At 43.1% G+C, this 20,403-nt stretch overlaps 1 protein-coding gene and 1 pseudogene across 4 annotated transcripts in view; both read left to right on the top strand.

The window, feature by feature from the left end:
- Window positions 1-4,974: 4,974 nt before the first annotated feature.
- Window positions 4,975-20,403, top strand: part of ANO10 (anoctamin 10) — a 228,752-nt gene continuing 213,323 nt past the window's right edge. The window contains exons 1-4 of one of the 4 annotated variants that reach the window (XR_013361650.1): window positions 4,975-5,247; window positions 12,711-12,863; window positions 16,689-16,886; window positions 18,480-18,614. Coding sequence is in view for 3 of the 4 variants with exons in the window: in XM_077865995.1 (XP_077722121.1) it covers window positions 12,725-12,863; window positions 16,689-16,886; window positions 18,480-18,614 (472 nt within the window). In the remaining variant the exon portion in view is untranslated. The remainder of the gene's footprint in view (window positions 5,248-12,710; window positions 12,864-16,688; window positions 16,887-18,479; window positions 18,615-20,403) is intronic. The other 3 variants (XM_077865995.1, XM_077865994.1, XM_077865993.1) reach the window with 3 other exon arrangements.
- On the top strand, window positions 13,944-14,703 carry LOC144294196 (ferritin heavy chain pseudogene; annotated as a pseudogene).

Here is a 20,403-nt window from a genome sequence, read left to right as displayed (position 1 = left end):
AAAAGACACATTAAAAAAAATTCAGCATTCATGCTTGACAAGAAAAAAAACTTTCAATAAAATAAGAATTCATGGATTCTTACTTAATAATAAAATATATTTATCTCCAACCCAAGGTCAACCTCCTACATGCTCAGTAAACACCAGAGGTATTTCCTTAATGCCAGAAAGAAGAAAAGAAAGCAGGAAACTTATAATTATTTCCAAATTATGTGACTGTAAGCTTGGAAATCTTAAAGAAATAAACTACCATAAATTGTAAAAGATTTTATTCTTATTCTTATTATTTTTTATGCAAAAATTAATGTTCATACGATAGCCAATAGCCAAATAAAGCTATGCTGGAAGAAAAGTTCTCATTTACACTAGTAACAAGAAAGGTAAACTAACTAGGAATAAATGTCATGAAAAATGTGATTTACGTGAAGGTTTTTATGTAAAGATGTACTGGAAGTGGCTGGAAGCCTAGAAATAACACCAGGTTCTTTAGGAGGATGCACTAACTTGAGATCAGGTAGGAAGCAAAAACCATCTTCCTATGGTTCCTGGCCCTTCCGTTGGAGAGAAAAGTGGTGGTTTCCTTCCAGCAAGTTTCAGGCTATTCTCAAGCTTTCTGGGTGTCAAGAAGCAATGGTGGTTGTAGCAGCTTCTTGATCCAACTCTGAAATCCCTGGATCACAGATTAAAGTGTCCATTTTCCACATTTAGGCAGTGGCTGTGATTCTAGCCCAGGCCCATACATAGTTGGTATTGGAAATGGTTGCAGGAATCAGGCCCTTGAGATGGAAATCTGGGATTGCATCTGACCTGGCTAGGTTTGAAGAGAATGGTGACCTTGTCATCATTGACAAGGCATACTATGAATCTAGGGTACACAGTGGGAAAAGTTACATACATGATCACCTGTGGTCACCTGGAGAGAACAGTTTACTGAAGGCAAGGCTTCAGCAGCTGCTATACCAGACACTTATGATGGGAATCAGGGATTCAGAAACTGTCAGGGGGAACTGGCCTTCTCCCGCTATACTAGAGAGTTCAAAGAAAGAAAATGATATATTGCAAAAGTCCAAAAATACAGAAGGAAATTTAGTATATGATTATGATGGCATTTAAATCAGTAAGGAAAAGATGGGTTATTAAGTAAATCGTTGGGCAAATGTGTAGCTATCAAGATATAAAGTAAAGCCAGATCCATTCCACTTATATCACAACAAATTTCTGATGGGTCAACTTTTAAAAGGAAAAATATGAGGGGAACCTGGGTGGATCAGCCAGCTAAGTGTCTGCCTTCAGCTCAGGTCATGATCGCATGGTCCTGGGATCAAGTTCCGCACTGGGGGGGGGGGGGGGTCCCTGCTCAGCAGGGAGTCTGCAGCTTCTCCCTTTCCCTCTGCCTGCCATTTCACCTGCTTGTGATCTCTCCCTTTCTGTCAAATAAATTAATAAAATCTTTTAGAAAAGGAAAAATGTGAAATCATGAAATATTAAGAAGAAACCATGGAAGACTTTTCAAAGTAATCTCAGAAACGTAAAGGTCTTAGAAAAGTCTGATACAACCTGGAAATACTAAGTAGTAAAATTCACCAATTAGAAAAGGAAAAGGTCTGGTGGCAAAAAACACAAAACAAGCAAATAAAACAGCATAAGTAAAGTCAAATGACATGGCAAACTGAGAAAAAGTTTTGACATTCATACCTAAGAAAAGGACTATTTTTACTATTGTATAAAGTTTCTCTATCCAATAGAATGGACAAAATATATAAAAAGAGGATTCACAGAAAACAAAATACAAACTTCTCTTTCACATTCATAGTAAGAGAAATGCAAATTGAAATATTTTTTCATTTATCTGATTGGTAAGTTTCAGTTCTGGCCAAAATGCAGTAAGTCCACTGCAGCCCGTGTATCCCACTGACTACTGCTAAAACCTCTAGATAGAATACTCAAAAAAGGTTTTGCAACCTGGAGAAAGTGATGAAAACTCCTGATAGTTTTTTCTTCTTCCTTTTCTGTCCTGAGGCCAGTCCCAGTCATGGTGTCGCACTGCTATAGTACAGGGACTATACTTACAGTGGGTAAGTAAGACACACAGAACACCTGTCCCCATGGACAGAGGAAGTGGGAACAGGGACCCTGTTGTGCAAAGAGCATGGGGAGAATCCCTGTTACTTTTTTCTCTTTTCCCTCAATACTGCCTTTATAGTTGCTCCAAGGACAGATAGGCATGACAGAAAGCCTAGGAAACTCCAAGAGAACCCTAGCTCTCTGGCCAGCAGAACTGGAAATAGGTCCTGGGAGCCAGAGAATATGAAAATCCCCAAAAGGAGAGAGGAGATGGGAATCCCTAAATGTGTGTAGCAGGTTGTTATGCAGCATTAGGTAACTGATAACAGGGATACATGTCATTAACTCACTCAGGTCAGCCATTTGTGTTGTCCAACAACTAATTTGTCATACTTATCACAAAGTTTTAATTTGTTAATTATGGAGATGCAATGAGATTGTCCACGTGAAAGATATTTTTTTATATTTCCATTCAAATTTTGTTTTTGTCAGTCCTGGTCATATAAACAGCAGAAGATGAAGTTATAGGGAGAGATGGCCATTCAAGTTCAAGGGGTGAGGAGGGAGGAAGATTGCAATTTTAAAAAGCCTACTGAATAGTTAATGTCTAAACTTACTGGAACAGAAACAATTTGTCCCAATTTGCAGAAGAGAGAGAACTTCTGGACGTACCCATGCAGGACTTCCATGAGCATGACATGACAGGTCTCAGTGGGGTGGTGAGCTGCCATGACAGAGCACTGGAGTTCCAGAAAGAACAGCAAACAGTCCCCTGTGTAGTAGCCAGCTTCTGTTCCTGTCCTCAAGTTCCCCTCCCTCCTGTCTTGAGCCTGGAAGACCCAGAGGAGGGGAGGATGAATGGGAGGGCAGTCCTCACTGCTCTGGCTGGGCAGGCCCTGGAGGCATCCCTCTGGGCGGAGATGGGTGTAAGGTGGGGAGAAGTCCTTTTATTATTTTTTTTATTTTTAAGATTCAAAAAATTTATTTATTAATGAGAGAGACACACACACACACACAGAGGCAGAGACACAGGCAGAGGGAGAAGAGACGCAGGCTCCATGTGGGGAGCCGGACGGGGGGGCTTGATCCCCGGTCTCCAGGATCACGCCCTGGGCTGAAGGCAGGTGCTAAACTGCTGAGCCACCCGGGCTGCCCGGGAGAAGTCCTTTTAAAGCCTTCTTTCGATGGACACCGAGGCGATAAAGAAGATGTGGTCTATGTATACAATGGAATATTCCTCAGCCATATAGAAACGATGAATACCCACCATTTGCTTCAACGTGGATGGACCTGGAGGGTATTATGCTGAGTGAAGTAAGTCAATCGTAGAAGGACAAACGTTATATGTTCTCATTCATTTGGGGAATATAAATAATAGTGAAAAGGGAATAAAGGGGAAAGGAGAGAAAATGAGTGGGAAATATCATAAAGGGAGACAGAACATGAAGACTCCTAACTCTGGGAAACGAACTAGGGGTGGGGGTGAATGGGTGACGGGCACTGAGGGGGGCACTTGACGGGATGAGCACTGGGTGTTATTCTGTATGTTGGCAAATTGAACACCAATAAAAAAAATGACACTAAAAGAAGATAAAGCCTTCTTTGATTCCACTGAGAATTACTGCTTGCCTGGTGAGGACCTAAGGCTGTTCCAGGCGCTGCAAGTATATCAGTGGACAAAACTGACAAAGATCTCTGCCCTCGTGACGTTTACATTCTAGGGCAAGACTGACAGACAAAGAACTAGGAGAGCAGGCACAGAGACGGGGGGGCCGGGAGGGGGAAGCGCCTCCATTCCCTGGAGGGATGCGAGGACAGACACCTTGCCCAAGGCTAAGGAAGGCGAGGGATACAGCCAGGGCGGAGGCCTGAGGTCCGGGGGGCTGAGGTCCAGGCAGATCTGGGGGGAGGCAGGGCTGCGGGGGACAGTGACAAGAAAAGTGGAGTCTGGACCGTAAGAGACTGAAAGAAGGAAATGGCGAGGAGGGAACCTGTAGGCTCCCCTGGTTGTCCGTAGGCAGGGCCAGGGAAGTAGGAGGAAAAGCGAAGAAGAATCCCTCCATCCCAACCTCGCTTTCCGAAAGTTCTCGTTTACGAAAGACCTACAGTAGTACCTGTTTTCGCTACTGAAAGGAAATCTGAGGAGGGCTGCCGCCTTTACTAAAAAATCTCTTACTCCAGTAACGAAGGTCTTTTGTAAGAGCCCGGACACCCGCGTTCTCGCTCAGCGGCTCCACCAGTGCCCCCCTCTCCGCGCACCGCCGCCCAGCGAGGCCGCACCCCGCTTCCGAGAGACGGCCCGTCGGACGCGCCCCTCCCGCCGTGGGCCCCCAGCCGCCCCCGAGGGACAGCCCGCAGGGCACGCCTCTTCCGCGCGCCGCCGCGCTCCCGCTCTCGGCGGGGGGCCAGCTAGGCTCATCTCCTTGTTCCGCGGAGCCGTTTCCGTCCCGGCCGGGAGGACTCCCGCGAGGCCCCGCCCTCCCGCGAGCCCCGCCCTCCCACGAGCCCCGCCCTCCCGCGAGGCCCCGCCCTCCCGCGAGCCCCCCTCCCGCGAGCCCCGCCCTCCCCGCGAGCCCCGCCCTCCCCGCGAGGCCCCGCCCTCCCGCGAGCCCCGCCCTCCCGCGAGGCCCCGCCCTCCCGCGAGCCCCCCTCCCGCGAGCCCCGCCCTCCCCGCGAGGCCCCGCCCTCCCCCGAGCCCCGCCCTCCGCGAGGCCCCGCCCTCCCGCGAGCCCCGCCCTCCCCGCGAGGCCCCGCCCTCCCTCGAGCCCCGCCCTCCCCGCGAGGCCCCGCCCTCCCTCGAGCCCCGCCCTCCCGCGAGGCCCCGCCCTCCCGCGAGCCCCGCCCTCCCCGCGAGGCCCCGCCCCGCTCCGTACGGCGCAGTGCCGGCCCCGCCTCTCGCGGCGTGGTCCGCTGTGCCTGCGCTCCGGCTCCTAGGCCCGGTCAGCCCCGTCAGCCCCGTCAGCCCCGTCAGCCCCGTCAGCGCCGTCAGCCCCGTCAGCGCCGTCAGCGCCGCCAGCCCCGCCAGCCCCGTCAGCCCCGTCAGCGCCGTCAGCGCCGCCAGCCCCGCCAGTCCCGCCACACCCAGCGGCCTGCGTCCGCCCCTGCCAAAGAGCGTCCGCGGGGGCTCCTGAGTCTCTCCGGCCCCGGGCCCGCCTCCGAAGGCGTGGAGCGCCGCTGCGGCCGGTACGTGGGGGAAGGGAGCGCAGACCCTCGTGTCGGCGGCGGGGAGCCGGCCTGTGCGGGGCTGAGCTCGGGCTGCCTGGCGGCGGGGCTCCTTCCGTCCCGGTGCACCCCCAGTGTTGGCAGCCCCAGGAACGGGACGTGGGCCGGGATGGGGGGAGATGCGGGCTCGGGGGGTAGTCGCAGGGAGGGGGGCTGGGAAGAAGGGCCTGTTCAGCGGGGCTCGGGACTGACGCCCCCCGGGTTCAGCGGGGCGGGTTGGGGGAAGTCCGAACCCTCCGTGGCCGCAGCGGACTTGCGGGGTCCGGGTGATGGGCTGCCCAGGCTCCGCGCGGGGACGTAGCGTACGACTCGAGTCCTGCGTGCAAGCCAGGGGCAGGGCCTGGGACACCTGAGAAGGTGGCTGGAGCAGAGCGGTCTCCCCGTGGGCGCCTCCCCGGGCCTGGACTGGGCGGCACGGGCTGCTGCAAAACACCGCTCCGGCCGCCTGGACACTGTGCACAGGGTCCCACGTAGTAAGTGCGGTGGGGTTCGCCCAGGATGAAAACAGTTCCCGTTTCCTTAAACCTGCGGAGTTTAATTTTTAAGAATTTAGCCCCGTGGCGTTAAAAAAAAAGAAATCTTTATTATTTGCCTCTTTCCAATTTGAAGTCACACTAACCTACGGAACTCGATGTTTCTAAGGTTTCCTGTTTTGTGAGTATGATACATAGTTTTCAATTCACGGTGGAAAGTAGATCGTATCTGCGCAGACCAGCTATTGAATGAATTTTAAAAGGTCGAAAATAATGGAAGGGAATGGAAAAGGCTTGGTAAATTGGAGTGTGTGGCTTAAAGCCAGTGAAACTTGTTTTTCATTGTAGAAACATGGAATATTGAGAAAAAGTATAGGGATAAAAGTTAAAATCCCATGTAATTTCGCCAACTCTTAACATTTGGGTGCAGGGATCCCTGGGTGGCGCAGCGGTTTGGCGCCTGCCTTTGGCCCAGGGCGCGATCCTGGAGACCCGGGATCGAATCCCACGTCGGGCTCCCGGTGCATGGAGCCTGCTTCTCCCTCTGCCTATGTCTCTGCCTCTCTCTCTCTCTGTGACTATCATAAATAAATAAAAAATTAAAAAAAAAAAATTAAAAAAAAAACATTTGGGTGCAAATCTTCTTAATTCTTTTTGTATTTTATTGCAAATTAAATGTACATATTACATCATTGGGGTCATATTGTTATATTAATTTGTTTGCTTTTTTCCCCCACTTAGCACTTGCCTGGATCATTAAAAATTCTCCTTAAACATCTTTTTAAATGGTTGTATGGTTATCATGGATTCATTCTTTTATCACAGTAGAAATTTAGTTTTGTGTCAGGTGCTGCACTTGCAGGGGAGATTCAGGGCTGCTTCAGATTTTCAGACATTATTCCAGCCTAAATAAGCAAAATCTTGTCAGTATGTGGCATAATGAGAGTAGATACAAAGCTTAAATGAGAGGTGGAAATATTGTTGTTTCACTTCATTGGTCAGTCCGTGGCAAGGCTCAGTTGGGTGATTCTGTGCAGAGGTGGCCTTCTGTTAGTGCAGCATCTAATCAGGCCAGGGCTTGGGCTGCTGTGGCCAGGCCATCTTCAGTATGTCTTGTCTTGCCTCTCCTGCATCTTCTTGTGGGGTCCTGATACCACCAATTTCCCAGGTATGGGAGTGGGCCTCACCAGCTTCCTTACCTTGTCAGTGTCTCTGAGAAACTCTAGTGAGGGTGGCTGTGTGCAGTGTTGATTTCCCACTGTTAAATTTGCCCACATCTTACATAACACCAAGACGCAGCTACCTTGGGTCTCAAGGAAAAAATGTCCCACAAATGCCCTCATAGTTAACTGCCTACTGGAGGTTTCAGAGCATGTCCCCAAGTTGTCTTTACCCTCAGGGCCTCTGGAGCTGTCCTGTACTTCCTTCTAGCCCTGGCCATTAAAGTTATAACTTTTCTCCTAAGAAAATCCCTCTCATTTTCCAGCTCAATCATTGTGGCCCTTCATTTTTCTCTCACTGATGTGTTCCTGTTCTGCTTCATGACAGAGTAATTGTGTAATTTTGGTTTACATTTCTCCTTGAGTCTGAAATAAGGTGATTTCTGAAGACTGCTTGTGCATTTCCTTCTTACTCGCCTTTGAATTTATAATTCCACTGGTTCCCCACCTCCTAAACTCAGAAAGTGAATACAGGGTCTCCTTTTCTTGATCCTTGAATGTACATACCCCCAGCTTCCCCACCCCCAACCCATGGTTGAACTCACAGTGTGTTTGTATGGACATTTCAACCACTCTGGTCAGTATTTACCTCTTACTGTAGGCAAGTGATCCAGTAGCTAATCTAACAGCCACATGAATCCAAGTCATTTATAGGCCTCCCTTTGGCCCTCTGTGCAGTCCAGCATATGATAAGAACAGAATTTGGGATGGCTATCCTGTGCCCCAGAGCATCTGTGAAACCTGTATGCTATGCCTTTTAGTCATTCCTGGCAGCTGTCCTGGTTGACAACCTGCATAAAATGGAGAAATTGTTTGCAGTTGCAGAAATCATTCTATCTTTCAGTGCCTAAGAAGACTACATATGTTGAATCATTGTTTTTAGATTGGCCCCAACTGGGACCATGAGCCTCTCTTCCATACCCACACTTAAATGTCCTCCCATCTGGTATTTTGGTACCATGTGCTGGTCATATATATTGTAATGGTGAACCAAGCTCATATTAGGATCCTCTGGTGAAAGCAGGTTGCAGAACTCAGCTTAGGCCAAGGCTGCCATGAGGCTTCTTGTTTTCACTACTTTAGACTTGCTGTTCACTCCATTGGGCCAGCCAACTGGAGAGTGGGTTTAGGGCATGCCTGGATTCCACTGACCAGTTAACTGTAAAACTAAATCCTCCTTACCTGTACTCTGCTGCATGCAGAGCACAGGGGCAGGAGTCCCCCAAGGAAGGGACATCCAGAGGTTTTCTATACAGGGACAAAAATTCCCTGAGCAGTAGGTTCCCCTAGGTTGGTTACAGGGACAGGAAGAAGAGAGCACAGAAGGTATAGCAGGATGAGGAAGGGCATCTTAGGCAGCCAGGGTTGTAAGTACATTTTGGCTCAATGGATGGCTTAAGTGTAGAACAGCTGAAAACTGCAAGCATTAACAGAGCAGAGTTGGTCCTTAAAGGATTGTCACCGACAGTGTTGAAACCCCAAAAGCATTTTATGTCCTGGAGAAAGGGATCAAAGCTTACCAAACTCCACTAAAAAGCCTTAGTAGTCTTTCCCCCTCACATGGTTCACATTGCACAAAGCAGAGTCCATGCAACACTGCCATTTGTGTTAGTCTTTGAGACTTTTATGGAGCAAAAGCATGCACCTGTACAGTTTGGCTAGGCCAGTGTTTCTTCTAATGACAAAACTGTAAAACTGACTTTATTGACTAAGTTCATAAAAATGAAAAAAAGATCTTTTTCAGAAAATCATTCAAAGAGCACTGGTCTTCAGTTCTAAATCTGCCATGCTGGTTGTGTGAGTTTGGGTCTTATGAACATAGTACAGTGATGTCACAGGATTAAATGACCCCTAAAGCTCTTTCTCCTCTAAAAATTCTATCATTCTCCAGCTCCTTTGGTGCTTTTGGCAGTCTCCTTTTGGATAAGAGGGAATGTGCCTAGATGCTGAGTCCTTTCTTTTTTTTTTTTTTTTTTAAGATTTTATTTATTCATGAGAGACACATAGAGAGGCAGAGACACAGGCAGAGGCAGGCTCCATGCAGGAAGCCTGAAGTGGGACTCGATTCTGGGTCTCCAGGCCCCGGGCCGAAGGTGGCACGAAACCACTGAGCCACCCAGGCTGCCTGACTCCTTTCATTTTATATACTGTTGGACAGAAGGCTTTTTCATTGTTAGTTAATCTTTACTCCAAAACATCTTTAAAATTAAGCAACTCTTCTTTCACAGGGTTCGTATGGTTTTAATCAGGGGACTAAAGCAAAATATTACCTTGTATTATCCAGGTTTAAAAAAGTATCATTTGGCCTTTACTAAAAGGTGCATTTTACACGTACTGTTGAAAATGTGGGGCTCGTGCATACTATTTTACAACAGTAAAAACCATTTTTTTAATAATTATAAAAAAAACTCTTGCTCATTAAAATTCAATCAAAAAGAAAAATTTAAAGAAGAAAATAACAATCAGCTTACATCCTACTACTTAGACATGGTAGTTTGGAGAAATATATCTGACTAATCATTGATAGGATGTTTATTAAAACACACACAGTATAGATTGAAATGTGAGTGTATCCACACACGGTTAAGGGTGTGAGCTCTGACCTGAGGCCACCACAGTTTAAATCCCAATTCTCCTGCTTGTTACTGTGTGACATTGGACAAACCTACTTCTGTGACCTTAGTTTTCTCATCTGCTAGATGAAAATGTTAAGAGTTTCTTCCTCATAGAATTGGTGTGAGAATTTAATGAGTAGTCCAGTGCTTTGCATGTAGTAAGTCCCCAGCAAACGTTAGCTAGTGTTGCCATTTTGCTATTAGTATGGATCCTGTATATCCGTAAATGGGATCATGCTTTGTATTTTTTTTTTTTACCTTACAAGGAATTATGAAATGTTCTCCATGTTAATATAGTCACATCTGTATCCTTGTGTTGATGGTTCTATTGTATAGTTGTGACACACTTTATGTATTTAGCCAATCTCCCCTTGTTAGACTTTCAGTTGTAAGTTATTTCTTGTTTCTTTGCCATAACTAAAACCCAGAAATAAATAAGAAAGAAAAAAAGAAAATTATAATGAACTTCTACTATATGTAGATTCTTTTTTATTATCTCCTTGGCATAAATTCCTAGAAATGGCATTGTTGTGTAATGAATAGTAGGAGTATTTAGTATTATTTTTCATACTGCCACTCTGCTTTCTGGAAAGGTGATACTAAAGTACAACATCTGTCAGGCATGTGTGAAAATACCCAATTTTCTACACCTGTACCAGAACTGGGCCTTGTCTACATTTCAACTTCAGCAAAACTGAAAAGGGAAAGGCATCTTATATTAATTTTACATTTCTTTTATTAGTATGTTTGAGCATCTTTTCAAAATGTGTGTTGGCTGCTTGTATTTCTTCTTTTGTGACTTGTGATTTTAGTTTTTTGTATTTTTTTTGTTAATCTGTGGGTGTCCAAATTGACTTGAGAATTTTTCAAGCTTGGAAACAGAGTTAAAGATGATATTCCCAAGAGTTTGTAGGAACTCTTTGGATATCAGAGATAGTGACACGTTGTAATATATTAGAAATCTTGTTAAGGTTGTCTCAAGTAATGAAGGGCATGTAGTATCTCAAATGAGAATAAATCAGTGAGCAAATATTTATTACGAATTTGTAGCTGGTGCTCATATATGTGTATAGAACTGAAACCTGCATTTAGTGTCTTTAAAAGATTATTTTATGACCTGGTAATTATGAATAAGGTAGGCCTTTTATTACGATATTAGGCAATGCATAAATGGCAGAAAACTGACATCTTTGATGCATGTCCACATGTACCCTGCTGAACCCTTGATTGTGCCCTGAACCCTGATTGTGCCATTCTTTCCAACTTGCCTCTTTATTTACTCTTTCCCACATCCCAGGTCAGAAACCTTAGAGTTATCTGCATATACCTTTTCCAAGTTGAAGGGTGTCTAGTTCTCAGCCTCCCTTCCAGGAAAGTTAATCTCTCCCTCCTGCTGCCCCACCTCACCTGTTTATGACTATGGTGCTCAGGCCTTGTGTTAGAATGATTTGGTGCACATTTGCTTCTGCTGTAGGACTGCGAGCTCCCCAGAAGCAAGATGGGGACCTTACTTTTGTACTTTCAGACTCTGTCACAGCATGGCACAAAACATTTACTACATAAATGTTCATTGTACTTGATATTTCCAGTTAAAAGTTGGTGATGCCTAAGCCTCTGTAGTCTACTGGCAGATTAACCATTTTCCCCAACTTTTTGTTATGAAAAAATTTTAAAGTTCAGAGGAACTGAAAGATGAAAAACACAGTCTTGCCCCCTAAATTTACCTGTTGAGGTTCATATTGCTCTGACACGTAGTTAATCCTCTGCTCAGAAACTTATAGTGACTCCTTTCTGGCCATTGGAGCAGATGTGAACTGTACCTTAAATTTCAGTCAACAGCTCACAAAATGTGGCCCCTCCTTGCTCTGGTCTTACTGTTCTTATCCTATACTGTCTTTATTCTTCCATCATTGATTTGTGTAGAACATGGTTTTCTCCCTTTTCTTGATTGAAAACTTTTGCATATTAAGCGTTCTGAGTTCCCATAGCTCTAATTGGTATGTTTTATTCTTTCATTCCATATAATTCCTGACCACATTATTTTAGCTGTTTGAAGGGGAGTACTGAGTCCTGTTTTGATCTGGTTACTTTCATAAAGTGTAGCATGCTGACTTTTGATTTGGCTGGTATTTTATAATAGCGTTCCTGAAGCATTTGTGCTATAAGATGAACTCAGCATTGATTTATAATACCTATGTTGCCCCAAAACTATGTTCTATGGGAGAAAAACAAAAGTGTATTACTGTACACCAGATTACACTGTTCTATTAGATCAGCTTGTTGCAAGATCATAGTTCATCCTTAAGAATGGAAAGGTGTTCGGTGGTGTTGTGCACTCCTTTTGTGATTGTTCCCAGGAATTGATTGGCACTTGTACTTTGGAGTCATTAAAACTTAAATCAAGTACAAGCTTAGAATAAGATTGTCTAAAGTCTAGAAATTGTCCCTGCTGCGAATCAATGGGTTAGAGAGATTCGCATGAAAAACATTTTAGAGGGAGGCCATTAGGCCTTAGTTTAATACCATTTGTGGGTGTCCAAGTTGACTTGAGTCATTTTTCAAACGTGGAAACAGAGATAAAGATGATATTCTCAAGAAAGAAAAACTAGGAAGGAAGCTAATAGGTAGTGCTGCAGCTGTACCTAATCTACTTGTATTTCTCTGATTCTGTTGGCTGTTTGTCATCATTATTTTGTAAGGGAATGTTATTTCCTCTATTTAGAATGCCATCCAAGTCTCACCGGCAGACTCCTATTCATTCTTTTAAATCCCGTTCAGGTGTCAAATCCCTTATAAATACTTCTGTACTCTTCCTGTGTGAAAGCATGTTTTACACTGCTGTCCTTCCCTTTATCTGGGTGTCCCCCCTGCTGTGTTCTGAGCTGCTTACAGAAAAGGATGGTGTTCCGCCTTACTTTGTTTGGGCCTAGCTTACACATGTGCTGTGAACCATTGGTTGAGCCTGTCACATAACACAACTGGATCATGAGATATTTTCCTTTTTCTTGGAATCCAGAATTAGGTGTAATTAAGAGAAAATACAAATATATGTTTGTCTATATATATTTCTCTTTTCTGTTGTAACCCATGTGCTTTATATTTTATTTTAATTTCAGCAAGTTTGTGAAAGATGAAAGTGACCTTACCAGCTTTGGATACTTGTGAGAGTTCCTTCACACCTTTGGTGGTCCTAGAACTGGCTCAGGATGTCAAAAAAGAAACCAAAGAATGGCTGAAAAACAGAATTGTCTCTAAAAAGGAAGATGGTGGTGAGTAAAATAAACATAATTCAGACTTAGTTGTGATCAGTGACTAAAAGTATATTTTCAAATACGTCTTACAGTTTTTTCATTGATATGTTTCTAAAATTAATATCTATTTCTTTGCTCTTCATTTATGTAGATATGAAAGGAGACCTTAAGTCAACATTAGACCAAAAGCAACCTGAGTGATTTTGTTCACAGCTCTAAATGCTGTGCCTAGTACCTGGCCTGGCACAGTAGGTCACTATTTGTCAAACGAAAAAACAAGTATCTACTGAGTGCTCTTTATATGTGAGTTATGATGTTGAGGGAGAGATTAATATGGTCTTCTGCCTGCAAGGATGTTACTGTCAGTGTATGGATACTGAATGCCAAATCCTGGAAATTGTGTAGTAACAGGACAAAAATAAACCCCACAATAAAAAACCCTAATGAAAGAACTGTTACAAAGCAGTGCATGCTACTTAAAAATGAATTGTTTGTAAACTAGTTGGAAGGGTAAAGGGAAGACAGAGGTGACACTTGGTGATACTTTTTGGGATGGAAAAGGATGACTTTATAGAAGCCAAAGCTTACCCCTCTCCTGAAGGGCAAATAGGCATCTAGATCTGGTGAGAGGGTGGAGGACATTTTACATGAGCAAAAACTTCATAAAATTATACAAAACAAGAATTGATTTGCACTTGCACTTCACCTAAAACTTTACCAAGTCTCCAAACACTGAATAAAACTTAAATAGGCAGGTTTTTAAGTAAAGATTTTTACTGTAAACGGAAATGCTTTCTAAATAGTAAAGCCTTGGATCAAAGTGGAATTTTTAATGTTTTGCAAACAACTGAACCAAAAGAAGACTGAAAAACTGGAATACCTTCTTATTGAAATCTGACGTGTTTCACTGGGTTGGAGTCCCTTCTTTAAAATTCTTGTGATGGGCCAGTCTCCGCCGAGAGTTGCCGCGGCTTCCTGCTTCAACAGTGCTTGGACGGAACCCTGCGCTCGTCTCCCCTCCCCGGGCCCGCCGCTCAGAGCCAGCCCTCGGCCACCTCCACGCAGCGCTCTCGGACCGCCCCAAGGCCTCCGCCGCCGCCGCCCCAGCGCCGCGCAGCCGCCGCCGCTGCCGCCTCTCCTCAGCTTCCGCCATGACGACCGCGTCCCCCTCGCAGGTGCGCCAGAACTACCACCAGGACTCCGAGGCCGCCATCAACCGCCAGATCAACCTGGAGCTCTACGCGTCTTACGTCTACTTGTCCATGTCTTATTACTTTGATCGCGATGATGTGGCTTTGAAGAACTTTGCCAAATATTTTCTCCACCAATCTCATGAGGAGAGGGAACATGCTGAGAAACTGATGAAGCTGCAGAACCAACGAGGTGGTCGAATCTTCCTTCAGGATATTAAGAAACCAGACCGTGACGATTGGGAGAATGGGCTGAATGCAATGGAGTGTGCATTACACTTGGAAAAGAGCGTGAATCAGTCACTACTGGAACTGCACAAACTGGCCACTGATAAAAATGACCCCCACTTGTGTGACTTCATTGAGACTCATTACCTGAACGAGTAGGTGAAATCCATCAAAGAATTGGGTGACCATGTAACCAACCTGCGCAAGATGGGGGCTCCCGAATCTGGCATGGCAGAGTATCTCTTTGACAAGCACACCCTGGGAAACAGTGATAGTGAGAGCTAAGCCTTAGGCTGTCTTCCCATAGCCACAGGATGACTTCCCTGGTCACCGAGGCAGTGCATGCATGTTGGGGTTACCTTTACCTTTTCTATAAGTTGTACCGAAACATCTACTTCTTTCGTTTGTATCATTCCTTCAAATAAAGTAATTTGGTACCCCCCCAAAAAAATAAATAAAAATAAAAAAAAAATAAATAAAAATAAAAAAAAATAAAAGTCTTGTGATGGAAGAACATTCGTAAATGCCTAAGAGCAAGGGACTTCAGTGTATTGTCTTCCCTGCTCGTGGTGTGGCTTCAGCACGGAGACACAGGGATGGGGCAGAGGTAGGCATCTTTCTACACTGCTGGGAAATATGAAAGAGCATTCCAAAAAAGTATCCTGATATTTCAGGTAAAGGCAGTGGATTTATTTTATTTTATTATTTTTAAAAAAATTTTATTTATTCATGAGAGAGAGAGAGAGAGAGAGGCAGAGACACAGGCAGAGGGAGAAACAGGCTTCATGCAGGGAGCCCGATGTGGGACTCGATCCCAGGACCCCAGGATCATGCCCTGAGCCAAAGGCAGACACTCAACTGCTAAGCCACCCAGGCGTCCCATGGCAGTGGATTTAACACTCATGTTTACTTTTACTCTCTTTCAAACCTCTATGGAAATGACAATAAAAGGATCTTTAAAAAAGAGATATCTACTTTGACAAAGAAGAAAGAATTTAACAGCAGCACCATTTTGGAAGCTAGAAAACAGGTGGATGAGTGGTAAATAAGTTCTCAGACTTGAACAAGTCAAAGCTGAAGTTGGCAGGAGTACAAACTGAGGTGCAGTTTCGTTTGCACCACAGAATGCTCCTGTGGACTTAGGTATTAGTGATTGTAGGGGCCTATGGGGGTGGAAATAAGTGGTACCAAGAGCAAGAAAAAAAGAATCGACTGAGATTCATTTAAGAAATAGATTCCCCCGATCCCTGTATTCTACGATTGCTGCAGAAGACTGAATTTTCTCTGTAAAGGGTCAGATGCTTGGATTTTGGCATGGGGGCTTCTGTGATAGATTCTATACTGAAAATAGAGTAATGGAGTATTGTTCCCCTTATCCTCCATCCCACTAATCTCATACCTAATTTAGTTTCTAGAATGTTAGCAGCTAGATTCAAATCATCTAGGAAGCAGATTGAATAATCTTCCTTGGGGAGTCTAACCAAACACAAAATAACCAAAGGTGTAGAAATCAGAGAGTTGCCCATGGAAAACAACCTGGCCAGAGGACTGTGCATTAAAGGCCATCTTCAGTGAGCTCCATCTAAACCTTCAGAACTTGAGTACAGCCTCCTAGAACCCCTTTCTTAAACACGCACATACAGGAAAAGATCACCACACATCTGAGGAAAGTCCCTAACATGAAAGACAAAGCTTAACCTAAACAAACAGGTAGAAACAGCAAACTGCAGAAGAAGAAAACCAAGAGAGAATTAAAAACTTAACTCCTTCACTTATGAGAGGGCAGGACAGACATTCTGTAAATCAAGAGTTGGAGACTGTAAAATATTCATTTAGAAAAACAGAGCTTATATAAAGTTGAAGTATGAAAGCAAAATTTAAAAACACAGTATTAGGGTTAGAAGATAATCTTGATAAAACCTCCCAGAAAATAGAGCAAAAGGTACAGAATTAGGAACTTTGAGAGAGAAAAAGTCAGGAAGTTAGAGACTAGGCCAGGAGGTACACATCTTAAATAAAAAGAGTTCTAGAAAGGGGACAGAGGGAAAGGAGAAGAAGAAATCATCGAAGGAAACCTCAAGGGTGATGCCAGGCCTTTTCAGATGGAAAGGGCCCACTGCACTGTAGGTGAAAATGGTTTGTCATCGGAAAGTTCCAGAACCCTGGGAATGGAGACATACTACAAACTTCAAGAAAGAAAGACACAGTAGGTCACACATTAAGGATTAGACTTCTGAGCAGAAATATAGGATGCTAGAAGGTAGTTTTCTGGAGGATATCAACTTACCTGTAATTCCTATTTATTTAGAAAATAGATTTGAATTGTTAATACATTTTCCTTATATCAAGCTAGAAACAATACTTATTTAGAATGTTTTCATTTTTGAAACTTTTCTAAGATTGCTTTTACCTTTTGTTTTTGAAGGTGCCCAGCTGCTATTTAGACCACTATTAAATAAATATGAGAAAGAAACACTAGAAAATGAGAACTTATATCTTGTTGGTGCCTCCAAAATTACATTATTACTGGGTGCAGAAGCAATGGGTTTGGTAAAGGAGTGTAATGATAACACTATGAGAGCCTTTACATATGGAACCCGACATAACTTCAAAGATTATGATGGTAAGTCCCAAGATTGTTTCTATCAGCATCAGTTTATGTCAAAAATAAGTTTTTGATGAGTAGATCAGGGGTCAGCAAACACATTAAGGGTCAAATAGTAACTATTTTAGGCTATGCAGGCCATATATTCCCTTGCTGTTACTTGATACTGTCCTTGTAAAGCAAAAGCAACCTTAGACCATAAGAAATAAATGGGTGAAGATGCGTTCCACTAAAATTTGCTAATGCAATATGCCCCATGGGCCTTACTTTGGGAACCCCTGGAACGGGTGAACATAAATTAGCATGACAATATAACATATAATTCTGTTCTAATTCTCAGAATAGTAAGTATTCACTAGCTTGATACAGAAAAATCTTATAAGGAGAAATGCAGTAGTAGTCCAGAGTTGTAGAATTGCCATTTTCTGTAGGGTAACTGGTTCTGTTCTGGTCTCATAGAGGGTCCAGAAGGGAATGGATTCTGGAAAGAACTGAGAAAGCCAGGATGTCTGTGATGTCAGAGTGGGAGTTTGGTTCCAAAATAATTTAAATTGGTCCCTGCTGGGGCTTTTGGAGTTAGGAGAAGATGTGTTGTGATTAGGCTTCTTCAGACTCACTCTGGATTTTTATGTCTTAGTGCATACATGGTAATGGTAAAATTCACCTCATTTTTAAGAGGATTCACTTGTCAAAATATACTAGTTTTCTTATCAGATTGTCTTCTCCCTCATTTATGGGAGGGATTTTCAATCCCAGAAGGGAATGGCTTGAGCTTGAGAGTTTGAAGGAGGAGAATTTGTCATACAGCCAAACTTCAGTTCCATTCCCTGGTTAAAATAGTGTTAGAATTAAAGACCATGTTGCCTTCTGCTCATTGGTATTAGATGGGATCAAGCAAGCATCTGCCGTTTGGATGTTTCTACTATATTATATAAGAACTGGTATTGTAGCCTCCCCCCTCTTAGTCGTAAGAGATACATTCAGAGACTCCCAGTGGATGCCTGAAATAGCAAATAGTACTGGATGCTGTATATGCAGTGTTTTCCTATATGCACATCTCTGTGACAAAGCTTATTTTGTAAATGAGGCACCGTAAGAGATTAACAACAACAATAATAAAATAGAATAATGATGACAATCTACTGTAATAAAAGTTAATGCAAATGTGGTCTCTCTCTAAAAGTGCCTTTTATTGTATACACCCTTCTTCTTGTGATGAAGTGAGATGGTGCAATGCTCTCCTGATGAGATGAAGGGAGGTGAATGACCGAAGCATTACAACATAGTGTTAGGCTACCTCTGACCTGACGATAGGTCAGAAGGAGGATCATCCACTTCTGGACCATGATTGATGTGGGTAACTGACTGCCCAGAAAGCAAAACTACAGATAAGGCGGGACCATTGTACCATGATCGAAGAATTGTATTATTTGAAGGCAAAACAATGTTTTTCTTCATATAGCATATCAAAGGTGCTTTATGTTCTGTTTAATTTAGCAGTTTTATACTTTGCTTACTTACTCCTTATTTATTTATACCATCATTTCTGTATTCTTAACCTTATTTTGGCTATTACGGAGAAAATAATGGTAAATTTTTGCTTTCATTTAGATGACAATGATGACTTCCTTACAATGGCAGAATGTCAATTCATTATCAAACATGAGCTTGAAAATCTTAGAGCCAGAGATGAAAAGATGATCCCTGGTTACCCCCAGGCAAAATTGTATCCAGGAAAATCATTATGTAAGTCATTATATCAACTCTAATGCAATTATTTTTTTCTTGGTAGACATGTATAACAAGTTAGGCTTTATTTTTTTTTCTTACTAAAAAACATAGAACTTTACAATTACTTATTTTTTTCATGAACATATTTTTTGCTTTTAGAGCTTCATTACATTGTACCTTTAGATCAATATATTTTTTCTAGGTGTGTGCGGGTAGCTCAGTTGGTTAAACATCTGACTTTGGCTCAGGTCATGATCCCAGGGTCCTGGGACTGAGCCCTGCATTGGGTTCCTGCTCAGTGGGGGATCTGTTTCTCCCTCTGCCTCTTCACCTCCTCCCTCCTTGTTCTCTCTCTCTCTCAAATATAAAAATAAAATATTTTTTAAAAATATATTTGTTCTATATGGCTTACTACTTATTTATTGAGGTCTCACAGCATTCAGTTAGCTTATAATTGGGTGTGAATACATACACATATTACTCCTATTAAGATTAGCAGAGTTTACTTTATGCCCAGACACTCACTGTATTGGGAGTCTGGGGAGGAATGAAAATGGGAGCCATCCTGGAGCCCACTTTCCATCCCCTCTCATCAGTGAGTGAGAACATGGAAACATGGCATAGGAAGAGGCACAAAGTGGCATAATACCTAGATGCATATCAGCATTTTGCAACTTTGTGATTTTGTGTCATTCTGTTTCAATGACAATACTAGTTTTCAGATGAAAGTGCTCACTGCAGTGTGTAATTCCACATTTGCCTCGAACCTCCCAGATGGCGGCAAGGCCTTAGAGCATTTTTGCTGCCCAAATATACATAAACGTATTCTCTAGGCAGTGTAATACTACCTTCCAGTCTTTCCAGTCTTTCTCTCATGAGGACAGATTCAGTCCATATTCAAATTTTTCTAGTTGTCACCAAATATATATAGACTTGGTTTGTTCAAACCAAGATCCAATCATAGATCACCCATTTTGTATGGTGGTTATATGTCTTAACTAGCTCTCCTATTGTGATAAAGCACATGTAACATGAAATTTAAAGATTGAAAAATCTTAAAATATCTTATCCCTCTTCATAGCTCCTTTCATCTTATAAAACTGAAACTCTATTGATTAAACAGTCACTTTCCCTTCTCCCCTTGACCCCAGTACAGTCAACTACCTTTCTACTTTCTGACTGTGGTTTTGACTACTCTAAATATCTCAAATAAGTGGAATCATACAGTATTTCTTTCTTTGTGGCTGGTTTATCCCACTTAGCATTATGTCCACAAATTCATCTATGTTGTGGTATATGTTGGAATTTCTTTCTTATTTGGAGCTGAATAATTGTATGCATATACCACATTTTGCTTGTTTACTCATCCATCAGTGGACACATGGGTTGCCTCTATCTTTTGTCTATTTTGAATAATGTTATGAACATGGATGTGCAAATATCCCTTCAAGACCTTGCTTTCAATTCTTTGGGTATATGCCCAGAAGTGGAATTGTTGGGTCATGTGGTACTTCTATATATGATTTTTTGAGGTACCTCTGTATTTTTTTCTACAGCAGTTGTACCTTTTTACATCCCTACTGACAGTGCACAAGGGTTCTGATCTCTCCACATCCTTGTCAACACTTGTTATTTTCTGATGTTTTGATGGTTGTCATTCTAATGGGTATAAGGTGATATCTTGTTGTAGTTTGATTTGCATTTCCCTGATGATGAATGATGTGGAACATTTTTTTTTTTTCTCCTGTGCTTTTGGCTGTTTGTATGTCTTTGGAGAAATGTCTTTTCAACTCATTTGCTCATT

This window comes from Canis aureus, chromosome 22 (assembly GCF_053574225.1).
Source record: "Canis aureus isolate CA01 chromosome 22, VMU_Caureus_v.1.0, whole genome shotgun sequence".
NCBI classification, from domain to species: Eukaryota; Metazoa; Chordata; class Mammalia; order Carnivora; family Canidae; genus Canis; species Canis aureus.
This window is presented reverse-complemented; position numbering and strand designations above follow the sequence as displayed.